The sequence below is a fragment of the Cyprinus carpio genome, chromosome A9 (genome assembly GCF_018340385.1).
Source record: "Cyprinus carpio isolate SPL01 chromosome A9, ASM1834038v1, whole genome shotgun sequence".
Classification (NCBI taxonomy): domain Eukaryota; kingdom Metazoa; phylum Chordata; class Actinopteri; order Cypriniformes; family Cyprinidae; genus Cyprinus; species Cyprinus carpio.
The window spans coordinates 17,401,540-17,420,788 of record NC_056580.1 but is presented as its reverse complement, the minus strand read 5'-3'; the positions used below and the strand labels follow the sequence as shown (position 1 = coordinate 17,420,788).

General features: G+C 35.3%; 1 protein-coding gene and 1 long non-coding RNA gene across 2 annotated transcripts; one reads left to right on the top strand and one right to left on the bottom strand.

Moving 5' to 3' along the window:
* Positions 1–5,422: 5,422 nt before the first annotated feature.
* On the bottom strand, positions 5,423–18,440 carry LOC109095727 (gap junction alpha-5 protein-like). The gene is made up of 2 exons (XM_019109405.2): positions 18,088–18,440; positions 5,423–7,596 (listed from the first exon to the last, which is right to left on the bottom strand). Exon 2 carries the CDS (start codon positions 7,579–7,581, stop codon positions 6,376–6,378), a length of 1,206 nt encoding a protein of 401 aa, XP_018964950.2. The 5' UTR covers positions 7,582–7,596; positions 18,088–18,440; the 3' UTR covers positions 5,423–6,375.
* On the top strand, positions 11,980–14,161 carry LOC122146135. Its single transcript, XR_006160837.1, has 3 exons — positions 11,980–12,629; positions 13,253–13,317; positions 13,843–14,161. It is a non-coding gene; the product is annotated as an uncharacterized LOC122146135 (long non-coding RNA).
* Positions 18,441–19,249: the final 809 nt, after the last annotated feature.

Sequence of the window (19,249 nt, the reverse complement as noted above, 5' to 3'; positions counted from 1 at the left end):
GATGGAGAAGTACTTCAACAACTTTCGGGAGCACCTTACCGGAACCTCCAAGTTGACTAAGATAGAATGTACCATTATCCTGATCATGACAGTTAACCCAATGAACGATACCAAGATGTCGGCCTTTACACTGTGGACAGGGTTTTTTCAAGTCACAGTCAACACCTAGATGGTTGAGCCCACATCTCCAACATATTTTGTTCTTTCTAATCCACTCATCCTTTTTGTTGTCTTCTAAAGCTCTGAAAGAAGGACACAAGCCAATGAAGTGCTGTCTACTGGAATAATATTCACACGAATACTTGGAACTCTGCTCTTGATCTCTCAGATGATGGGGTTGCTTATTCATAGATCTTGATACAACAGAATTACCATTAGCTCTGTACAAGACTGTTCGAGTGTTAGAGTGGATCTTCGATTGAGGCTTACTCTGGAGTGGTTTTGGAGGGTTCAGTAACTTGATCAGCCATTGCTTGACATTTTAGCCTTTTCTTGGAGCCAGGCAGAAAAGTTACTCAGATCATAGCTTTGACAACGTAAGATAGCACGGGCATAACGGGCAAAGTTGGCCACATATTCTGTGGGCAACTTACTAAGCAGTTGTTGTACATGAGAAGCACAGGTTAGTTCAGATTTTGCTTGATCTTGGCCCAAAGATTGGAGCATGCCAACCAAAGCTCAAACTTTTAGTGCAAAACTACTAAATGCTCTGCTGTTACCTGGTCTCACCTTGGGAAGAACTAGAATGGCTTTGATTCCCCTCAAAACTAGCTGATGGGGTTGCCCATATGTCTGCTGTAGTGCAAAAAGAGCCATGCTTTATGGTCTAGGATCATTAGCATAAGCTAGAGCTAGATTGCGAGCTGGAGGGAATTTTAAATGATCCAACAAGATATGGTATTTGTAATGTTCTGACTCATGAGGTGACAACAAATTTGTCAGAGCTAACTGCAACGTTGCAAACTTGAGGATCATCATTCACCAAAAAAATGAAAAGAAGGTCCCTGAACATGAGAAATAGGATCGGAAATGGCATATTGTGAACTATAATATGGCTGGGAATATAAGTGAGAGTGAAGAAGTGGAATTGCAGCTGCTTGGGTAGTGGGAACAATTGGTTGATTGAATGGAGTAGGTTGTTGTAAAACAAGATTCGCTGAGTGACCTACAGAATGTGGCTGCATATGATAACCGACATTAGGTGAGGATACATGAGGAATCGGCTAAGTCTGAGAAGGTAACTGTGCTGATGTAATGTGTGAGGATGACTGAGTATGAACTACAAAGGAGGAGAAAGAGTTATTTAGCTAAAAATTAACCGGGCTGTAGTGAACCAACTGGTTGCACCAACACCTGTGATGCTTGTATTTGAGAGGAATGGGTATTAACGGAGTCAGAAACTGCTGTAACTACAGGAGATTGGGTCATAGTACCTGATTGTAGTTGTGATGTATCAGGTGTATGTGTATGTTGAGGTGGACTATGTAACAATGAAGAAGGTGGGGGAGGCAGAGAACTAGGCCTACTTGATGAAAGTGGTGATGGAACAGTTGATGAATTACCTTGCTTGCATGTAGATTTCTGTTCAGCTTTCTTACTACATGCACACAATTCTTGAACAATAGGTTGTTTAGCAACCGCATTATCATCATCATCAGAATGATCATGTTCACATTGAGCAGATGAGCAAGCAGCAGGTATTAAGGAACATGGATTTCCATTATCAGTTTGTTGATGATGACTTATGAATAATGTTGGTGAGGGAGGAGGAGCATGTTCTTGTACCAAATAGTTTGCAAAACTGGCAGGAGGCCTTCTCATTCTTACACTATGCCGGACTGGATGTCTTGCATAGTAATCCAATCCACCAAAGCTCCAGCTCGAAGGACCATATGCTGAATATGAGATATAAATTAAATATCCAAAGTTAATTAAATTGTAGAAACTTGGTGGCGTGTCTGATTAAAACACTGGAAAAACACCAGTCCTTTGAAGGATTGAAGAAGCATAAATCTTTAGCAATTCACATGACATGAAGTTCACAAATTCACATAGAGCAGGACTACTAGGTTGGACATGATGAACAGGATGCACAGGATAAACAGGACGCACAGGATAAACAGGATGTTTTTAAGTCATTAACGCATCCTCAGGGAAGGACTCAAAGGACATGGCTGGGTGTCCATTCAAACACCCACACCTCACCAATGCAAAAGGGACAAAGGAAGGACGTAAGGTCTATTTATAGACCTTAACCAGGGGAATATGGGTAATGTAGTGCACCATATATGGAAATGTAGTTTACTAGGAATTGCGGGAGATGTGATACAAAGAAAATATAAGAAAAATTAGAAAAAAGAAATTGAGTCAAATTTACAAATTATTATAATGAATTTATGACTGAACAATGGCTTGTTAGATACAGAGAGACCATAAGCTAATTGAATAGAATATCTTTGTCATTGTACAAGTAACGTTACAATAAGATTTATTTTGTAACTTCCAAATTGATAGTAAAGCTTAAGAATACATATGATTAAAAATGGCAATATAAAATTATCTTTTAAAAAAAAGTTTGCAGCAGTATTGAAATAGTGCAAATAGCTCAAATGTGCAATGCAGCATTAAAACCTTAACAGTACAAACAGAAAACATAATATAATAAAACGGTAGGGGTGAATTTATTATTCCATGAACCTTTGAGGTTAATGTATTTACTGGGCTACTTTTAGTTACAGCAGTTATCACTGTGTTGTTATGAAGTCAGTTGTGCAGACAATTTTGGAGGCAGAGACAGATTGTGGGGGGCACTAATAGGGAAAAACTTAAACTGCTGGAATAAAGAGTTTTAAAGTGTTAGTGATGGAAAACTTGCAGGTCAATGGGCATCAGTGTTTAAGGTTGGTAAACACTTGTACACGGACGCATATAATACTACCCGGCTGACGTTGGCATGTCTTATTCAGGTGTCAGAGTTGTGGAGAATTGAAGGAAGAAACCTCAAAGACAGTGCCAGAAGGATGCTGGACAGGTAAAGTCTACAAAACGTGTAACATTAATCAAACATTGTGATGTCAATAATACTCAATAAGTTACAACACAAATAAGAAATGTAAAAAATAATTCCTTTACAGGTCATTTTGAAATGTCAAACTTTGTCCACAATTGTTAACCACCTCAATCTGTATTATTATTATTTTAGGGTTTTAAAAAAATTCCCTCATGTCCAAATTCAACATGAAGGGGGGTGGTCCGCTGCAGAAAGAGGCATTTGAAAAGACTGCACTGTTCTCAGTCATTAGAGGTATGTGTATAAAGTCCAAGATACACTGCACGATTTTCGGCTGTCCCAGACAAAAGATTAGCATCCTGAAACAATCGTGGCAATTTCTGTGATCGTGGCTCCTAATCGGTGGTCCTATGTCATACAGTGAGGGAGGTTCAAAGATGGCCGTTGTCACAGGCTTGCAACCAAAGATAAGCCTACGATAATTTTCTGGCAGTGTTAGAAATTCAGCATGTTCATCGCACAGTGTATTTGCAGTCACGACCCACGTTTACTGACCAACCAGTAAAAATGCAACATGAAATCAGCACGACATGGCGCTAAAACATAAAACTGCTTGCCTCAAGCTCTTATTTCTTCCACTTTCGCCGCTCCCACTTTTTTTCAGCACACATAAAAACTACAACTGTCAAAGTGTGATTCATCATGCTCTTTTTGTTTACCACTAGCGCATGCTAATGATGTTTTATTCTTCTATATAAACGTGCGTCGAAGCCTACAGGTCAATAGGTGTCATCATCATACAGTCTACATGCATGTCGTACCCAAGTTTAGTAGATTCATGTCACACAGTGTGACCAGCAATGATCTTATAGGATTGCTAAAATCATGCAGTGTGTAGAAGGCTTAAAACACACAACATTTACCAGAGAGCTTCTCTCTTTTTTAACACACTTGGTGATACACTATATATCTCATTTTTGTTTTTAGTAGGCATCCAAGCAAAAGAGAATGACTCCCTGTCACAATTAGTGTAATTAAAGTACAAAATTATGTCAAAAAAGCTTTTCTTGTGCTTTTTTTTTGTCTTTTTCTTCTTATTTGGCAGATGCGGTGATAACCAACTTCCCTGCAGCAACATAGTTGGACTTGAATAACGCAGTTGGGAAGCATTTTAAACAAGAAATAAAACCAATAATTAATAATTTCCTTTAAGTTCACTTTTGGTTGTTTTATTTGTTAAAATAAGTTAACCAACAAAAGAGTTAATCTTTTTTTTTAATGTTGTCATTCATCTGTAATGTTTTAATATTAAGTGTGATAGCATGCTCTTGATTTTTTTTAATATCTTAAGTTATCTTCATTTTTTTTTATTTTCATAATTTTATTATCTTAAGTTGTTAAAAATTCCTGATTTTTTATATTAATATTTGTATTTAAGTGTATTTTATTTATACAATTTAATTTTGTAATTAATTCTCTTGCAATCTGGGTTATATGAAGTGATGGGAACACTTTTTGTAAGCGAAGAAAACAAAAATAATGACTTTATTCAACAATTCATTAATAAAACATCAGTTCAAAAGCTGGCACTGAGGTATTGGCCAAATACAACTGTTACTGTTATTTATTTTTAATGATATGTGCACTAGGATAAAAGTGACAGTTGTTAAAACTCCAGCTTTATTTTTTCACTCCTTGTAGATATATTGCAACTTCCATGCACTATTAGAGAATCAGCGAACAAGTGAGCGATTTCTGGCACTCATTTCTACCACTCATTAAAGCTCCACTATATTATACATTGTAATGTAGCCTATGAATGTGTAATAATACTGGCTTGTAATTTTATAACGTGCAGAAAAAAGAAAAAGAAAAATGTTTTATTACTGCTGGGATATTTTTATTGTGTGCTGTAAACAGATCAGAGGAAACGAGACACCATGCGACTGCAGACAAATGTGAGAAATGAAGTGAAATATAGATCAGATGTCATTAACTGTGAAAGAAAGATTACCTAGACCAACTCTAATCTCATCATATTGTTTTTAATTGTAAAAACTACATACACTAATGCAAGATTAAATATTACATTTAAAGAAACAGAGATGACCACATCAAAAGACTAAACAACGTTTTGAAAGGTAACACAGTGACAGTAAATCATTTTCCTGAATACTGGTACACTCTGACAGATAATTTAATTGAAATTTTATGACATTAGCTGACAATTGAATAATTCACATGACAAACATATAGCAGACATCAGTGAAAATGCTTTGATAAATACAAACCCTGCTTTCCATTAATAAAACTTATTGTTTTCAGACTATTAATGCAATCGTGCATGTTATATCAAAAGATCAATATTTTATTATAAGCTGTTTGCTCTTGCCATCTTTTCTTTTTGATCTACTCTTTCAAGGCACTTTCAATAGGCATACAAAAGGTTTTTTTTTTTTTTTCAATAGGCCTATTTATTTATTTGTTTATTTTTTGCCTTAATGCCAAAATGGCAAAAATGATTTGAGACTTCCTCTGTTTTTATATCTCATTTAAGTATAGCCTCACTTCTGTAGCCAGTAACTCTTGTGTCTTAATAATTCACACGTTTGCATTCCTGGTGAATTGATCATAATATTAGGAATATCTTAAGTCACCTCATAGAATTAAATGCTATTTATTTCACATAAACTTTTCTGTAGTCATTTATTGCTAATAAATTTCATAAATTTTAGTAAAATCATCACACATAAAGCATGGTGTGTTTTTTTCTTTCTTTTTTTATTTTTTATTTACAATGTTTTTTTTTCTTTTTCTTTCTTTTTTTTTGCAATGATCTTTATTAAGATATGTTTAAGTGCTTTATTGCTTTTTGACTCAAATAAAGTGTTTGATTGGAGTGTTTTGAATTACAGAACACAAAAACCTAAATCAAAACTATTTTTCTTAAAATATTAACTTTATCAGTGTGCAAAACTATCCAGTACTATCTTGTAAATGCCACAAAGTTATTTCAGTAGTCCTTTTATCTTCCATTCATCCATCCATTCATCTATATATTAACACCCTTTTATTCAGGATTAACTGATCCAGCCTATTAAAATTTACATTCACTTACAACAACAGTTTCAATGAAACCAGATTGATACAGATTCTCTGTCTTACACACTCCCATTATCCTCTGATTCATGGTATTATTTAAGCCTTTCTTATCCCAAAGAAATGAAATATCCCATCTCATAGTACCAACACACAAGTATTTTCATACACTCACAAGCATCCACACCCCTCGCATCCATATCTCACATCTTAAGGCTAGTTCACACTCCCAGCTTCTCTTTTTCCGGGTGGTCCTTTAATCCAACCTACACGGCCAGATCACTTGGTCTGTCTCGGTTACTACTAGTACCACTGGTCTTGCTTAGCCGGCGCTTGTCTCTGAAGTAGCCTGGTTGGGGGGATGGCGTGGAGGGGGCGCTGTGTGTCATATCACCCAGGACTCGAGTCTCAGGACTCTCGTAGCTCATCTGCAGGAAGTCTACGGCCGGCTCCAGATCATCGTGGCTGTGGTGATGCCGCTCAGTGGCCATGTTGACAGAGTTCTGCTGGTGTGCCAGGCGGTTGGTGAAGGGCTGGCAGGTTTGGTGGATGTGATGAAGGTGATGGTGATGCAGATGTGGGGCTGATGTTGGACCTTGGCTTGACGCTAGGCACTGGTTGAAATCTGGGGGTGGGGTGCATGTTTGGGAGGGATGTGGATGTGCCGTTTCATGCAGTTCCATTGGAATACTCGTCTTGCCGGTTTGGGCTACAGAAACAGCTTTAACGGTTTTGCTTTTGACATCAGTGGCATGTTTGTTGGCGTATTTTCGAAGGCATTGCTTGCACTGTTTCCATCCAAGGTGGTACAGTTCTAGCACACTGAGGAACAGTGAAACAGCTGCCACTGCCAGCATAAAAACAATGAAAACATTTTTCTCAGTTGGACGGGACATGTAACAATTCACACGGTTGGGACAAGGTGACATGTTACAAGGATACAGAGCATTCAGGAAGATTCCATACATCATGTACTGGATAACAATGAAGGTCACTTCCATGACCAAGCGGATCACAATACTCAGGACGTACGTCTGCAGCAGTGCCCCCTTAAGGCGGATATTTGTCTTTGGAACTTTTAATTTCTCTTTCTGTTCCAAATACTCCTTCTCTCCTTTGCCCTCCTCACCCTTCTCCTCTTGCTCCTTCCGTTTCCGTTTCTCCTCCATGCGGACAGTGTGCATGGCATGGCCCATGTAGATGAGGGATGGTGTTGATACGAAGACGATCTGCAGCACCCAGTAGCGGATATGGGCAATGGGGAAAGCTCGGTCATAACAGACGTTGGTGCAACCGGGCTGTAGTGTGTCACACATGAAGTCAGACTGCTCATCGCCCCATGATGACTCTGCAGCCGTGCCCAGCACCAGGATACGGAAGATGAACAGCACGGTCAACCAAACCTTCCCCACTATTGTGGAGTGCTCCTGCACCTCCTCCAGAAAATTACCCAAGAGACTCCAGTCCCCCATCACTCGACGCCAACACTATCAATGCAGAGAGAGCAAAAAAGAAAAAAAGGAGATTGGCATTGAGATCATTTTTCAATACCAATGAAATAGCAATGCAAATACCAATGAAAAAGTTTTATGAAAAACTGTTTATTCCCTCTAGGAAATGTATTTATTTATTTGTCTTTGTTAAAAAAAGGTTTATACATGGTTATATTGTTCATATATTTGTTATTCAATAAATAATAATAAAAAAGTATCTCTCTACATAACCAATCACCGTGAGAGGTAACCATCCAAGCCAATCCGTTTTTAGAATAATTGTAGCAGTTGCAATAATTTAGTCTGTAGATGGCGCTGCTCTGTTGGTGTATGCCATTGATAAGTCTTGTGTAGTTGACTGGAGAGATTACAATACGGCAGGGGTGTCCTGTCCTCTTCAGATGCCTTCTCCAAATACCCACACTTGCGGTCTTGGCCACTTGAGAGCGCGTGCGCGCGACAGGAAGTAAGTGCGTAAGACTGTCCCAGATCTTAAAAATGCCAAAGCGCAGTGCCCTTAACGGAGCGGTATTCAAGGCTTAGTGTGTCCCATCATGCATCATGTTGTGGAAATAAATCGTGAGACTTTTTGCAGAGATCTTGTGAGAGGTCACGGAAACCTTTCCAATGTATGTGAAATATTAATAATAATTAGATATTACATATAATTTGGTAGAAAAACTGTGTTTTTACGTTTTATTGGTGCAAAGATGAGTAGTGGATATATTTATTTTGTACAACATTTGCAACTGATTTTTATCACTTAATAAGAAGCACCACAAATTAAAATTATGTCATGTTATAGGAACATAAATTTAGAAGTTGATTTTAAAATTCAAAGTATTTAAAATTAAAATGAAAAATAAAGCTATGTAAACACTTGCATTTTTACAAAAAGTTTGACATGCTCACTTCATGCTCACTTGAACACTTAGGCCAAATACAGGAAATACGTCATATAAGTAGTGTGGGTATTTGGACAAGGGGACAGTTTAGCTCCAACCCTAATGAAACACACCTGAACCAGCTAATCAAGGTCTTATTAGGCATACAAAAACTTCCAGGCAGGTGTGTTGAGGCAACTCTGGCGGCCACGGCCCTCCAGGACTGAGTTTGGACACCCCTGCAATATGGCAGTCAAGATTTTTTTTAATATATCAAAGGGATTTTATTTGTGTACTTGTGCATCAGTAAGTAGATCAAAATAATGCAATGCAAAGGTGATTTTTAGTGGATGTAAGTGAAATCATTTCACCGTGTGCTTACATAGGTGTCCTACAGCAAAGTTACCCGCTCTGGGTTGTCACATTAACTGTGAACATGGTCCACTAAAGTTTGACAAAAAAGTGTCCAAATGCGTTTTTGTCTTTCTTTTGAATGATATTGTTATCTATTGTTTTATCATTCAAAACAAATTGAAAAACTTATTTTTGTGAAAAATGTGCTTGTGCTGTCAAATACAAAGACACTGCATCTGAAAAGACTGACAGTTTTCTTGTGATCCACTTCACTTTTTCAGAGGATTCACATGCTGTGAGTCATGATACTGTATATTGTATATTTACAGTAGGGCCTGAGAGGGTAGCACTACTATTTTTAGTCTGGCATGCCCCATTTTTTGGGGTAGGATAGGAACAGTGGTCTTGGCAGGGTAGATCAGGGCAATGTGATGCCATGGGCCCTGAGAACCGCCGCTCTGAATGACCCTGTCCAGGACTAGATAGGGTGATCATTTTACCACATTACAGCTGTCTCCCAACTGCATCACATGTACCAGCCTTTGTGCTTCTGTTTTTGTCCCTGCATGAGTGATGAAGCTATTAGGATGCTGCACTGATTAACTTAACTTCTCAAGATAGGGCCAAATCAAACTAAATGGCTGGGTCAGTGCTCCAAGTTCAGACAAATATGGTAGGCTGAGAAATCAGACAAGACCCTTTTTTTTTTTTTTTTTTTTTTTTTTTTTTTAAATGTAAAGTTTCTTTTAAATATTTAAAATCTGTAAAAACGTTTCTTTATTTTCTGTAACAGGGATAACAATAAATATTTGGGATAAAATCTAAAAATGGGTGAAAGTTTGTTGAAATCAAAACAACTTCTTTTAATTAATTTTAATTTCTTAAGCTACGTCACACCATCAATTTTAATAAAAATAGTATTTTTTTTTTTTTTTAGATATTTTGAGCAAAAAAAAAAAAACTTTCCTAAAGAGATTATTTTTATAGTACTGTATATTCTATATTATTTAAATGAAGTAATTACTAAGAATAAACTCCTTCAAAAGTTTCCTTTCTGTTTCTCTACAATGTGTCAAACGTGAGTTCAGGTGTATTAATCTTAGACACTAACATTAACACTGTCCAGTGTTGCTCTGCTTCCCAAAATAACATCAGTGAGCACTGTCTCATTTCCATAAATGCCAGTCCGCCACTTCAGTCTCCCCTTAAATAAATCACTCTAAATTCCAGTCATTTTATAAAGCATCTTATCTCTAAAATAAGTTGTTAATTCTAAATGAAATTGATACAATTTATCTAACAGCTTTAAAGTTGTAAAATCACTGAGAAAGTGTGCTATGTGTCTTTGCTCTGACACGCACATTAATCTTTTCTTAGTGTCTCCACATGCCTGTTTTAGTTATTTTCTTCAGCACCAGTTAAGGGTACATGGAAAGGGCTTTCGATTTAATGCTATTTACAGGAGGTTGTCACTCGAATACCCATTAAATCTCAAAGGTTTTATGAAGCACTAACTGCGGCCACACTAGAGAGTTACCTTGAAAATGTATGTGTGTGTGGGTCTGTGCTTGCCTGTCCTCTCACACCCATCTTGTACCAAACACTGTTTTGCACGACAAATATGCCAAATATGGACAGACAGTTTGCAAACTTTGCATAGAGGCCCTCCTACTTTTTGAGCAGATGTAAAATAATCAAAATATCTGATCTACAGTTTTAGTGAGTTAATCCAGAGACGACAAAAAAGTGGGAACTAATGAAATAACTGGACTTTATCTATTAGCATATAAAGAAGCCTATTTTATTGTATTCACTTTAATGCATTTTGTACTTTTTTACTACCTTGAAATTTTTTTTTTTTCTGTATGCAAAATCTAATTTTTATTTTTCTGATTTTGGGAAATATGAACCTGGAAGTTTATATTTATGTAATTTTTATGTTAAACTGCAGAATAAAAATGAGTTTGTGTGTGTATATACTGTATGTATAAATGCATCTAGTATTTTATATATATATATATATATATATATATATATATATATATATATATATATTATATATATATATATACTAGAACAGTGGTTCTCAACCACGTTCCTGGAGGACCGCCAACACTGCACATTTTGCATGTCTCCTTAGTCTGACACACCCATTTCAAGTCTGTGAGTTTCTACTAATAAGCAGGTGACCTGAATCAGGTGTGTTTGATTAAGGAGACATGCAAAATGTGCAGTGTTGACGGTCCTCCAGGAACGTGGTTGAGAACCACTGTACTAGAACATGCACTTTAACAAATGTGCAGTCTGATTCATAAAGAAATGTTGTTGTTGTTTTTAACATTCCAGCTGCATGTATTTATTTGATTTAATACCTTAAAAGTTTATTATGTGGAATAGTCTGACATATCCCATCAAGCAATAGCCGTCATTTCAACATCTCTGTTAAGTGTAGATCCGATATAGTCTGGGTATGTGTAACCCACTTCTAGCCCAAAAAAACTTAAATTTGGTTTCATGTCGTTTTTTGGCAAAATAACTGAGATGTATGATATTCCATCATGCAAGCAAAGTCAACAGCTTTTACAAGGTGTTTGGTTTCATTTCTTTGACACGTTCAATACGTAGCCTGTGTGTAGCCACGATTTAGCTCGTAGTCAGAGCAGCTATCTGTAGCCCACTATATTCAAGCCTGATTCACTTTAGTTTTTGACCAGGCTGCGCATGAGATGGTTGATATCCCATCATGTTTACAGTGTCAATAATATCTACAAAGATATAAGTGTCATTTCGTGACATGGTCTATATGTAGCCATGATTAAGCTCTAAATTGGACGGGCTACATGTAGTCAGCTTTTAGCCCACCTGGCGAAATCTAGGCAACCTGTGGTCTATATAGCCCTATACCAGTAACCAGACCAGTGATGTGCATGACCAAAATAGCCTTAAAATTGTTTACATGCAATTTTCACCTGTCTTCTTATCAAATGCAAGTAAACTTTAGAAACATTTAAATTATAATTATTTTATTTTATTATTTTACAGCATTGTTAAATATAGCATTATTTATTATGCCAAAAAGAATGCTAATTAAAATGTTTCAAAAGTTTACTTGCATTTGATAATATGATGTCATGCATCCCACAAGCTGTTAAATGTTACATTCATACATATTATATGATATTATTGATATTAGTCTTTTATTTTATAAATAAAAATGCAATTTCAATTCCCAATCACTTGTAGCCCTACTGAGATATGACTACTGGCAATGCGAGACATGAGAGTTTGTAGAGATCAGTGTTGTGTTTTGAATTTTGTTTGTACACGAGAGAGCACTAAGTTTAGCTGTCGGAGAGCAGTGGGCAAACAACAAACGATAAAGGACATTCCTACTTGGTCTTGTAAGTAGCCTATCTTTGTTTTTGTTTTTATGTGTTCATTATTTATCTATATCATTTGTTATCATGTTTAGGAACCGTGACATTTTAGTGAAGGGAGCAGATTGTAGTTGATAGTGATCCGTGACTAACTTAGGCCCACGGTTCAGCATGCATGTGTTCAGAGGATTAATTGCAAAATTTAGTAAAAGTTTTATTATTTGTACTGTTTACAAACTCAAGCTATTCTAAAACAGTGCAAGAAGAGGCGAAAGAGCAAACAGCAGAACAAACACAGCTTTGACAAAGATTAATCCATATTAATTTATACAGTGGACACAGAAGAATTGGAGAAACTGAGCAGGAGTTTCAAATTCTGGAAACTGAGAAGATGGTGAATAAGGCAGCAATGGTAATAAAAAAAAAGAAACTCTCAAAAAAACAACATTTCCTCACTAAAGCTCTCATCTTTGACAAAGTTCATCATTTATTTCAATTTTCATATAGAATATGTGACTGAACAATGTGAGCTAATTGAATAGAATATCTTCATTGTGCAAATACAATAATATTTATTTTGAGACTTCTAAATTGATAGTAAAGCTTAAGAATACAAATTATTTAAAATGGCAATATAAAATGATCAATTATAAAAAGTTTGCAGCAGTAGTGCAAATAGCTCAGATGTGTGCAATGCAGCATCAAAACCTAAACCGAAAACATAATGTAATAAAACGGTAGGCAATAATTTATTAATACACAAACCTTTGAGGTCAATAAAATTACTGGGCTACTTTTTAGTTTCAGCAGCTATCACTGTGTTGTTATGAAGTCAGTTGTGCAGACAATTTTGGAGGCAGAGACAGATTGTGGGGGGCACTAATAGGGAAAAACTTAAACTGCTGGAATAAAGAGTTTTAAAGTGTTAGTGATGGAAAACTTGCAGGTCAATTGGCATCAATGCTTAAGGTTGGTAAACACTTGTACACGGACGCATATAATACTACCCACCTGACACTGGCATGTGTTATTCAGGTGTCAAAGTTGTGCAGAATTGAAGGAAGAAACTTCAAAGACAGTGCCAGAAGGATGCTGGACAGGTAAAGTCTACAAAACTTGTAACATTAATCAAACATTGTGATGTCAATAATACTCAATAAGTTACAACCCAAATAAGAAATTTTAAAGAATTCCTTTACAGGTCATTTTGAAATGTCAAACTTTGTCCGCAATTGTTAACCACCTCAATCTGTATTATATTTTAGGGTTTTAAAAAAATTCCCTCATGTCCAAATTCAACATGTGGGGGGGTGGGGGGGGGGGTCCGCTGCAGAAAGAGGCATTTGAAAACACTGCACTGTTTTCGGTCATTAGATGCATGTGTATAAAACACACAACATTTACCAGAGAGCTTCTCTCTTTTTTCAACACACTGAATGGCGATACACTATATATATATATATATATATATATATATATATATATATATATATATATATATATATATATATATATATATATGTATCCACGTTTATGTTTTTGGTAGGCATCCAAGCAAAAGAGAACAACTCACTATCACAATTAATGTAATTAAAGTAAACATTTTTTTTTCCCTTATTTGGCAGATGCTGTGATGACCAACTTCCCGGCAGCAGAGTTGGACTTAAGGAATGCAGCTGGGAAGCATTTTAAACAAGAAATAAAACCAATAACTAATAATTTCCTTTAAGTTCACTGTTGGCTGTTTTATTTGTTAAAATAAGTAAACCATGTTTTAAGTTTCATTCATTTATCCATAATGTTAAGTGTGATAACATGCTCTTGATTTGTATTAGATTTTTTTTTTCTTTTAAATATCTTATTTAAAATGTATTTATTTTTTATTTTTTGATATTTTTATTATCTTAAGTTGTTAAAAATTCCTTTTTTTAAATCATATTTATATTTAACTGTAGGCGTATTGTATTTATAAAATATTATTTTGTCATTAATTATTTTGTATTTTTATCTTTTTGTATTGTCTTAAGTTGTCCAAGTTGTTTAAAATTTTATTTTTCTTAATAAAAGCTGTATATTTAATTTGTTTGGATGGATTGCCATTTTGTTGTTTAATAGGTGTCTATATGTAGGCATTCATTAGCTATCTATTTGATGAGTAGTCTATTTTTGGGCTATGGTTAGACGTGTATTAAATTTTCACTGACAGCCCAAATTTAGCCTTGTTTTAGCCTAGACGTCTGGGCTGTGTTTAGATGGCTAATAAACGTCTTTTAAACAAAAAAATGCTTGCTGATATCAGATGCTTTAGAAATGACTGTAATTCAGTGATGGGAACTCAGTAAACTCGTGTGCATATGTTGTGTTGGCAAAGGCTTTTCGGAATGGCATTGGTGGGAACGGAATCTTAGATGTTCATTAAAAAAACAAACAAAAAAAAAACAGAAGGAGGACGGAAATATCCATCTGATTCACACTGACTGGGCAATCTCTGTCGCCAATGTGCTCTCTCTCTTTCTCATTCTGTCTCTCCCTTTTCCTTTTTTCCATCTTCCTTTTCTTCTTCTCTTAGGAAGCAATTTCAAACAATATGATTTCCTCCAGACTTGCTACTTTAAAGGAAATGAGTCTCTTAGGGTATACAAGTGCAAGGGTGTTTTCTTTCCCAAAGAGAGCAAAAGAACAACACGAGATAAGAGTTTGTTTGTGCTGATTATTTTGCATCTGGTTAATGCACAAAATCATAAAACCCAAAAACGCTTATCATGAGGTATTATGAGAGGTCAAAGAATTATGTATTTCATGAAGACAGCAAACAATGGGACTTCAGTGTGCATACACGGGTTGGTGAGATGAATGACTGAATGAAGAACTTTCACCTGTTCTCATATGATTTTCTGTTTGTAAAAGGAAAGAGTTGACATTGGCTACTGACCTTAAAGGGCTTTTAATGTATATACTCACACACTATTGTTTTAGTGGGTTAAATTAAGATCCTTTCCCCCCTCAATACACACAACCAATGAATCTTTAATTTGATATTAATATTAATATTTATTAATTTATTTATTATTAATATTTAATATTAAGTTAATTTGTTTTTTGCTTCTGCTATTTACTTAAATATATATTAATACTTTAATAATTAATAACTTATATATATATATATATATATCTATATATATATATATATATATATATATATATATATATATATATATATATATATATATAATGTGTAAATGATGGATGGATGGATGGATGGATTTATAATATTTTAAATATTTTAAATAATTTAAACGGCCCTTTAATAACTTGATTTAGTTCCAGTGGAAAGGTGCTTATGGATCCGAATCTAAAACAAACTTTTCAAAACTCTTCCTGAACTTCTTTTAAATTGTTTGTTAAGAATCATCAGAGCTTCCCTTAGCCCTCAAGGATTCTTTGTCTGTTCTTTATGACTCTAAGCCACTGTCAAACATTCAATAACAAAAATAAACTTAGAATAACATGCAGCCTCACATTCCCATTTGCATCAGTTTAACAAGCTGGGAATATTGCCACAACACCTTTGAAACATTCTAGCAGCACTTCACAAAGGTGCCAGGCACTGTTGGCAAGCGATGGCATGCTGGTTTTTCTCACAGTGATCATGTCACTGTTGGCACACTGATATTCACACCATAAGAGGCACTGCAATGCCCACGCATGAGACTGACCCCTTAACTCTGAATAAATATTTATTTAAGCCCCTTCCCCTCAACCTGATGTCAGGGACTACCAGAATCAGTGTGACAACACAGACTGTAGTCACATCTTTGTAACAATATAACCAGAAGTGTAAACTAGGCAAGACACAAAGAAAAACACTGTGGTTTATATAGTTCTGCTTATAAGTTTATCCCTGGCAGAATCTGCATGATGTTTATCATTTTGTTTCAAGTAAGAAATTGTATAAATGAATGAATGAATGATGAAGCTATTGCCACAGAAATGTACAGTTTAAAAGTTTCATTTACAGTTTAAAAGTTTAGGGTCAACAACATTTTTGTTGTTATTTTTTTAAAAATGAATACTTTTTTGAGATTTCTATTTCAAAGAAATGCTGTTCTTTGAAACTTTTTATTCATCAAAGAAGCCTGAAAAGCAACACAACTGTTTTCAGCATTAATAATAAGAAATATTTATTGAGCACAAAATCAGTATAATGGATTAAGAATTTGAAATAATGATTTCTGAATCACGTGTCACTGAATACTGGAGTAATGGCTGCTGAAAACTCAGCTTTCCATCACTGAAATAAATTACATTTTAAAATATATTAAAACAGAAAACTGTTATTTTAAATTGTAATAATATTTCACAATATTACTGTTTTACTGTATTTTTGATTAATTAAATGCAAAAACATAAATTAAAAAAAACTTACTAACTCCCAAATTTTAAATAGTTTAACATATTCCACAAGACAAAGTAATAAGTAAATTTACACAGAGTAGCATGTATATATTTACCCCTGCCTCTTAATATACTGTGCTACTTCTTTAAGCATTAATGACTGTAGTCTTTTGTCTTATAGGATAGTATGTAAATTAAATTAACAAAATATTTTGTAAATTATGTAAACATCTGTTATGCAGGTTTTTAGCAAGGTGCATATATATATATATATATATATATAATATATATATATATATATATATATATATATATATATATATATATATATATAACCTGCTTTTGTGTTTTCCTCATTAAATATTCATGTACACTGTGAAGTCATAATTGCTGTACAAAGCAAACTATCATCATTTCTAGTGGAAGTCTAAACCTGTGTATGAACTTGTGTTACTGGACTTGAACTTGCAATGCTAAAGGCATGCTTTAAAAAACAAAGGACAGAGCAACTTTTAAAGCCAGGCATTCCAGGACTGACACAGGCCAATTTAATGGATGGAGGTCAAGGATGAGAAGCTGAGTTTTTGCCATATGGAGTGAGAATAATCCTCACCTGACTCAACCCAGTGCAGAACCCTATTATACAAAAACAGCAGCATATATTAACACTTGCCATCCAGTGGGATCCCTCATATGGGCCATGAAGGCAATTGTTTCTCTCTTCACTGTCAAAGCAGCTGCACTGATCAGCCAATGTCTTGTTAATCAACAAGACTTGTCATCACATACAGGGCTACTGCACTTTGCGAGTGGGATATGAAAAATATAGAATATATTGAACATACAGTGACTCTTAAAATGTATTTGGAAACTTAAGCCACACTTAAAATGTATGAATGCCATTGCATTAAATAACAAAACAGCAAACCAATAAGACCAATAATAGAATTTTCACTTTTACAGCAAAATATTTCACAAAATATGAAAAATGGTCAGGTTTTAAATAAAAACATGGCTTAGAAAAATGGAATTATGTCTGAAAAATAAATCTACCATCATTTGTTTGCAGTTGAAACTTGGTTTGACATTTAATTTAATGACATTAATACATTTGTAGGTGTAGGTTAAGTGGGGCCACTGTACATAGTTATACAAGTTAAACTGACTAGGTTACACACCAATCACAGCACAGATGATCTAATTCACGTTCCTACTTTTAAATAGTCTAGACAGTCAGTCAGTCACTGAAATAATCTTTGGCCAAAGTACCATAAAATCATAATCCTTTATAATGACAAAAGTGATGTCATAATGTTCAAATGTTATAATATTGGATTCAAAATTATTATTTATGACACTGTAAAAAAAAATACTATACCCTCAAAATTATGGAAATAAATTAAAGAAATTAAAAAAAAATCTAATTTGACCTACAGATCTCTTGATCTATTAAAGTGATGCATAAAGTTCATTACCTGTCTGACTTCTGACTTATGAGACTGTCTTGGGTTGAGTCTTCTGTGGTCTTGTCCTCTTCAGATGAATGAGTGGGCTGTTATACCGTGGCCCAGGGGTCCTGTAGATGTAGCCCAGCTCTGGTGTCTGTATGACAGTGGGGATATACTGAGCAATTGAGAAAAATGGCAGTGTATCTCTATGTAAAACTGGAGTATGCAAATACTGGAGTTCATATACAACGCAGGCCCCCTCGTGCCCGTCCCACTGTGGGAATAGAGCACTCTGTGGGACACTCTGAGAAATGCCATCTCAGGGAGTGTTTCAACCCCCCCTCTACTCTTCCTTTTCCTCCTCCCCCTCTCTTTCTCTTTTTCCCTCCCTCCTTCTCTCTCTCTAGTTGCCCCCCCCCATCCCTATCTACAACACCCCCCCCCCCCCATCAGAATGCCATGGTGGCACTCTATTTTGGTGAGAAGAATACCACCGTGTAAAGAGAGGAAGTGATATTGTAATAGAACACAATGGCTGTTCTTCTCAGGCTGTTTGTTGGTGATGTGATGCGTTGTGCTCGTATCACTATATGTGTTTGTTGAAGTTTGATGTTTTACCCCCTGCTCTGATCAATAAACCTCACAAACATATCTTCACCATACATACACTTCCACACGTAAACTATGACCTCCATTTTAACAAGTAATTATCTCTCTCTTTTTCTGTGTATATATGTATAATTGTATGATGAAACAGCCTTGTTGTGCAGTTTTTTGTTTAGAATGCTGATGTAATTCAACTAAAATGATTTGCTAAGAAATAAGGAAAAAATTTACAACCAGATGCCCAGTGATCACTGGTTAAAATAAGCTTTGATATTTTGAAAATCTAAAATTTCATATTGAAGAGAGAAAAAATTTTGGTGGTGATTGGACATTATATTTACACTAATTTACAAATAACCACGTGAATGGGTGATTAAGGTAACAGGGTTGTAAGTACCAATACTTTTCAAAATCAAAATAATTGTGCAAGTTGTCAACCAAGCTGATTGGAAAAATGTACCAGGAGTGACATTACAGTAACATTTTGTTGTGTAATTTCTTTCATGCTTCACAACACTTTCAAAATGAAATCCAGTGAGTGGCACTAAAAGTGTGTTCAGTTTTATCCGAAACAGATGACTGA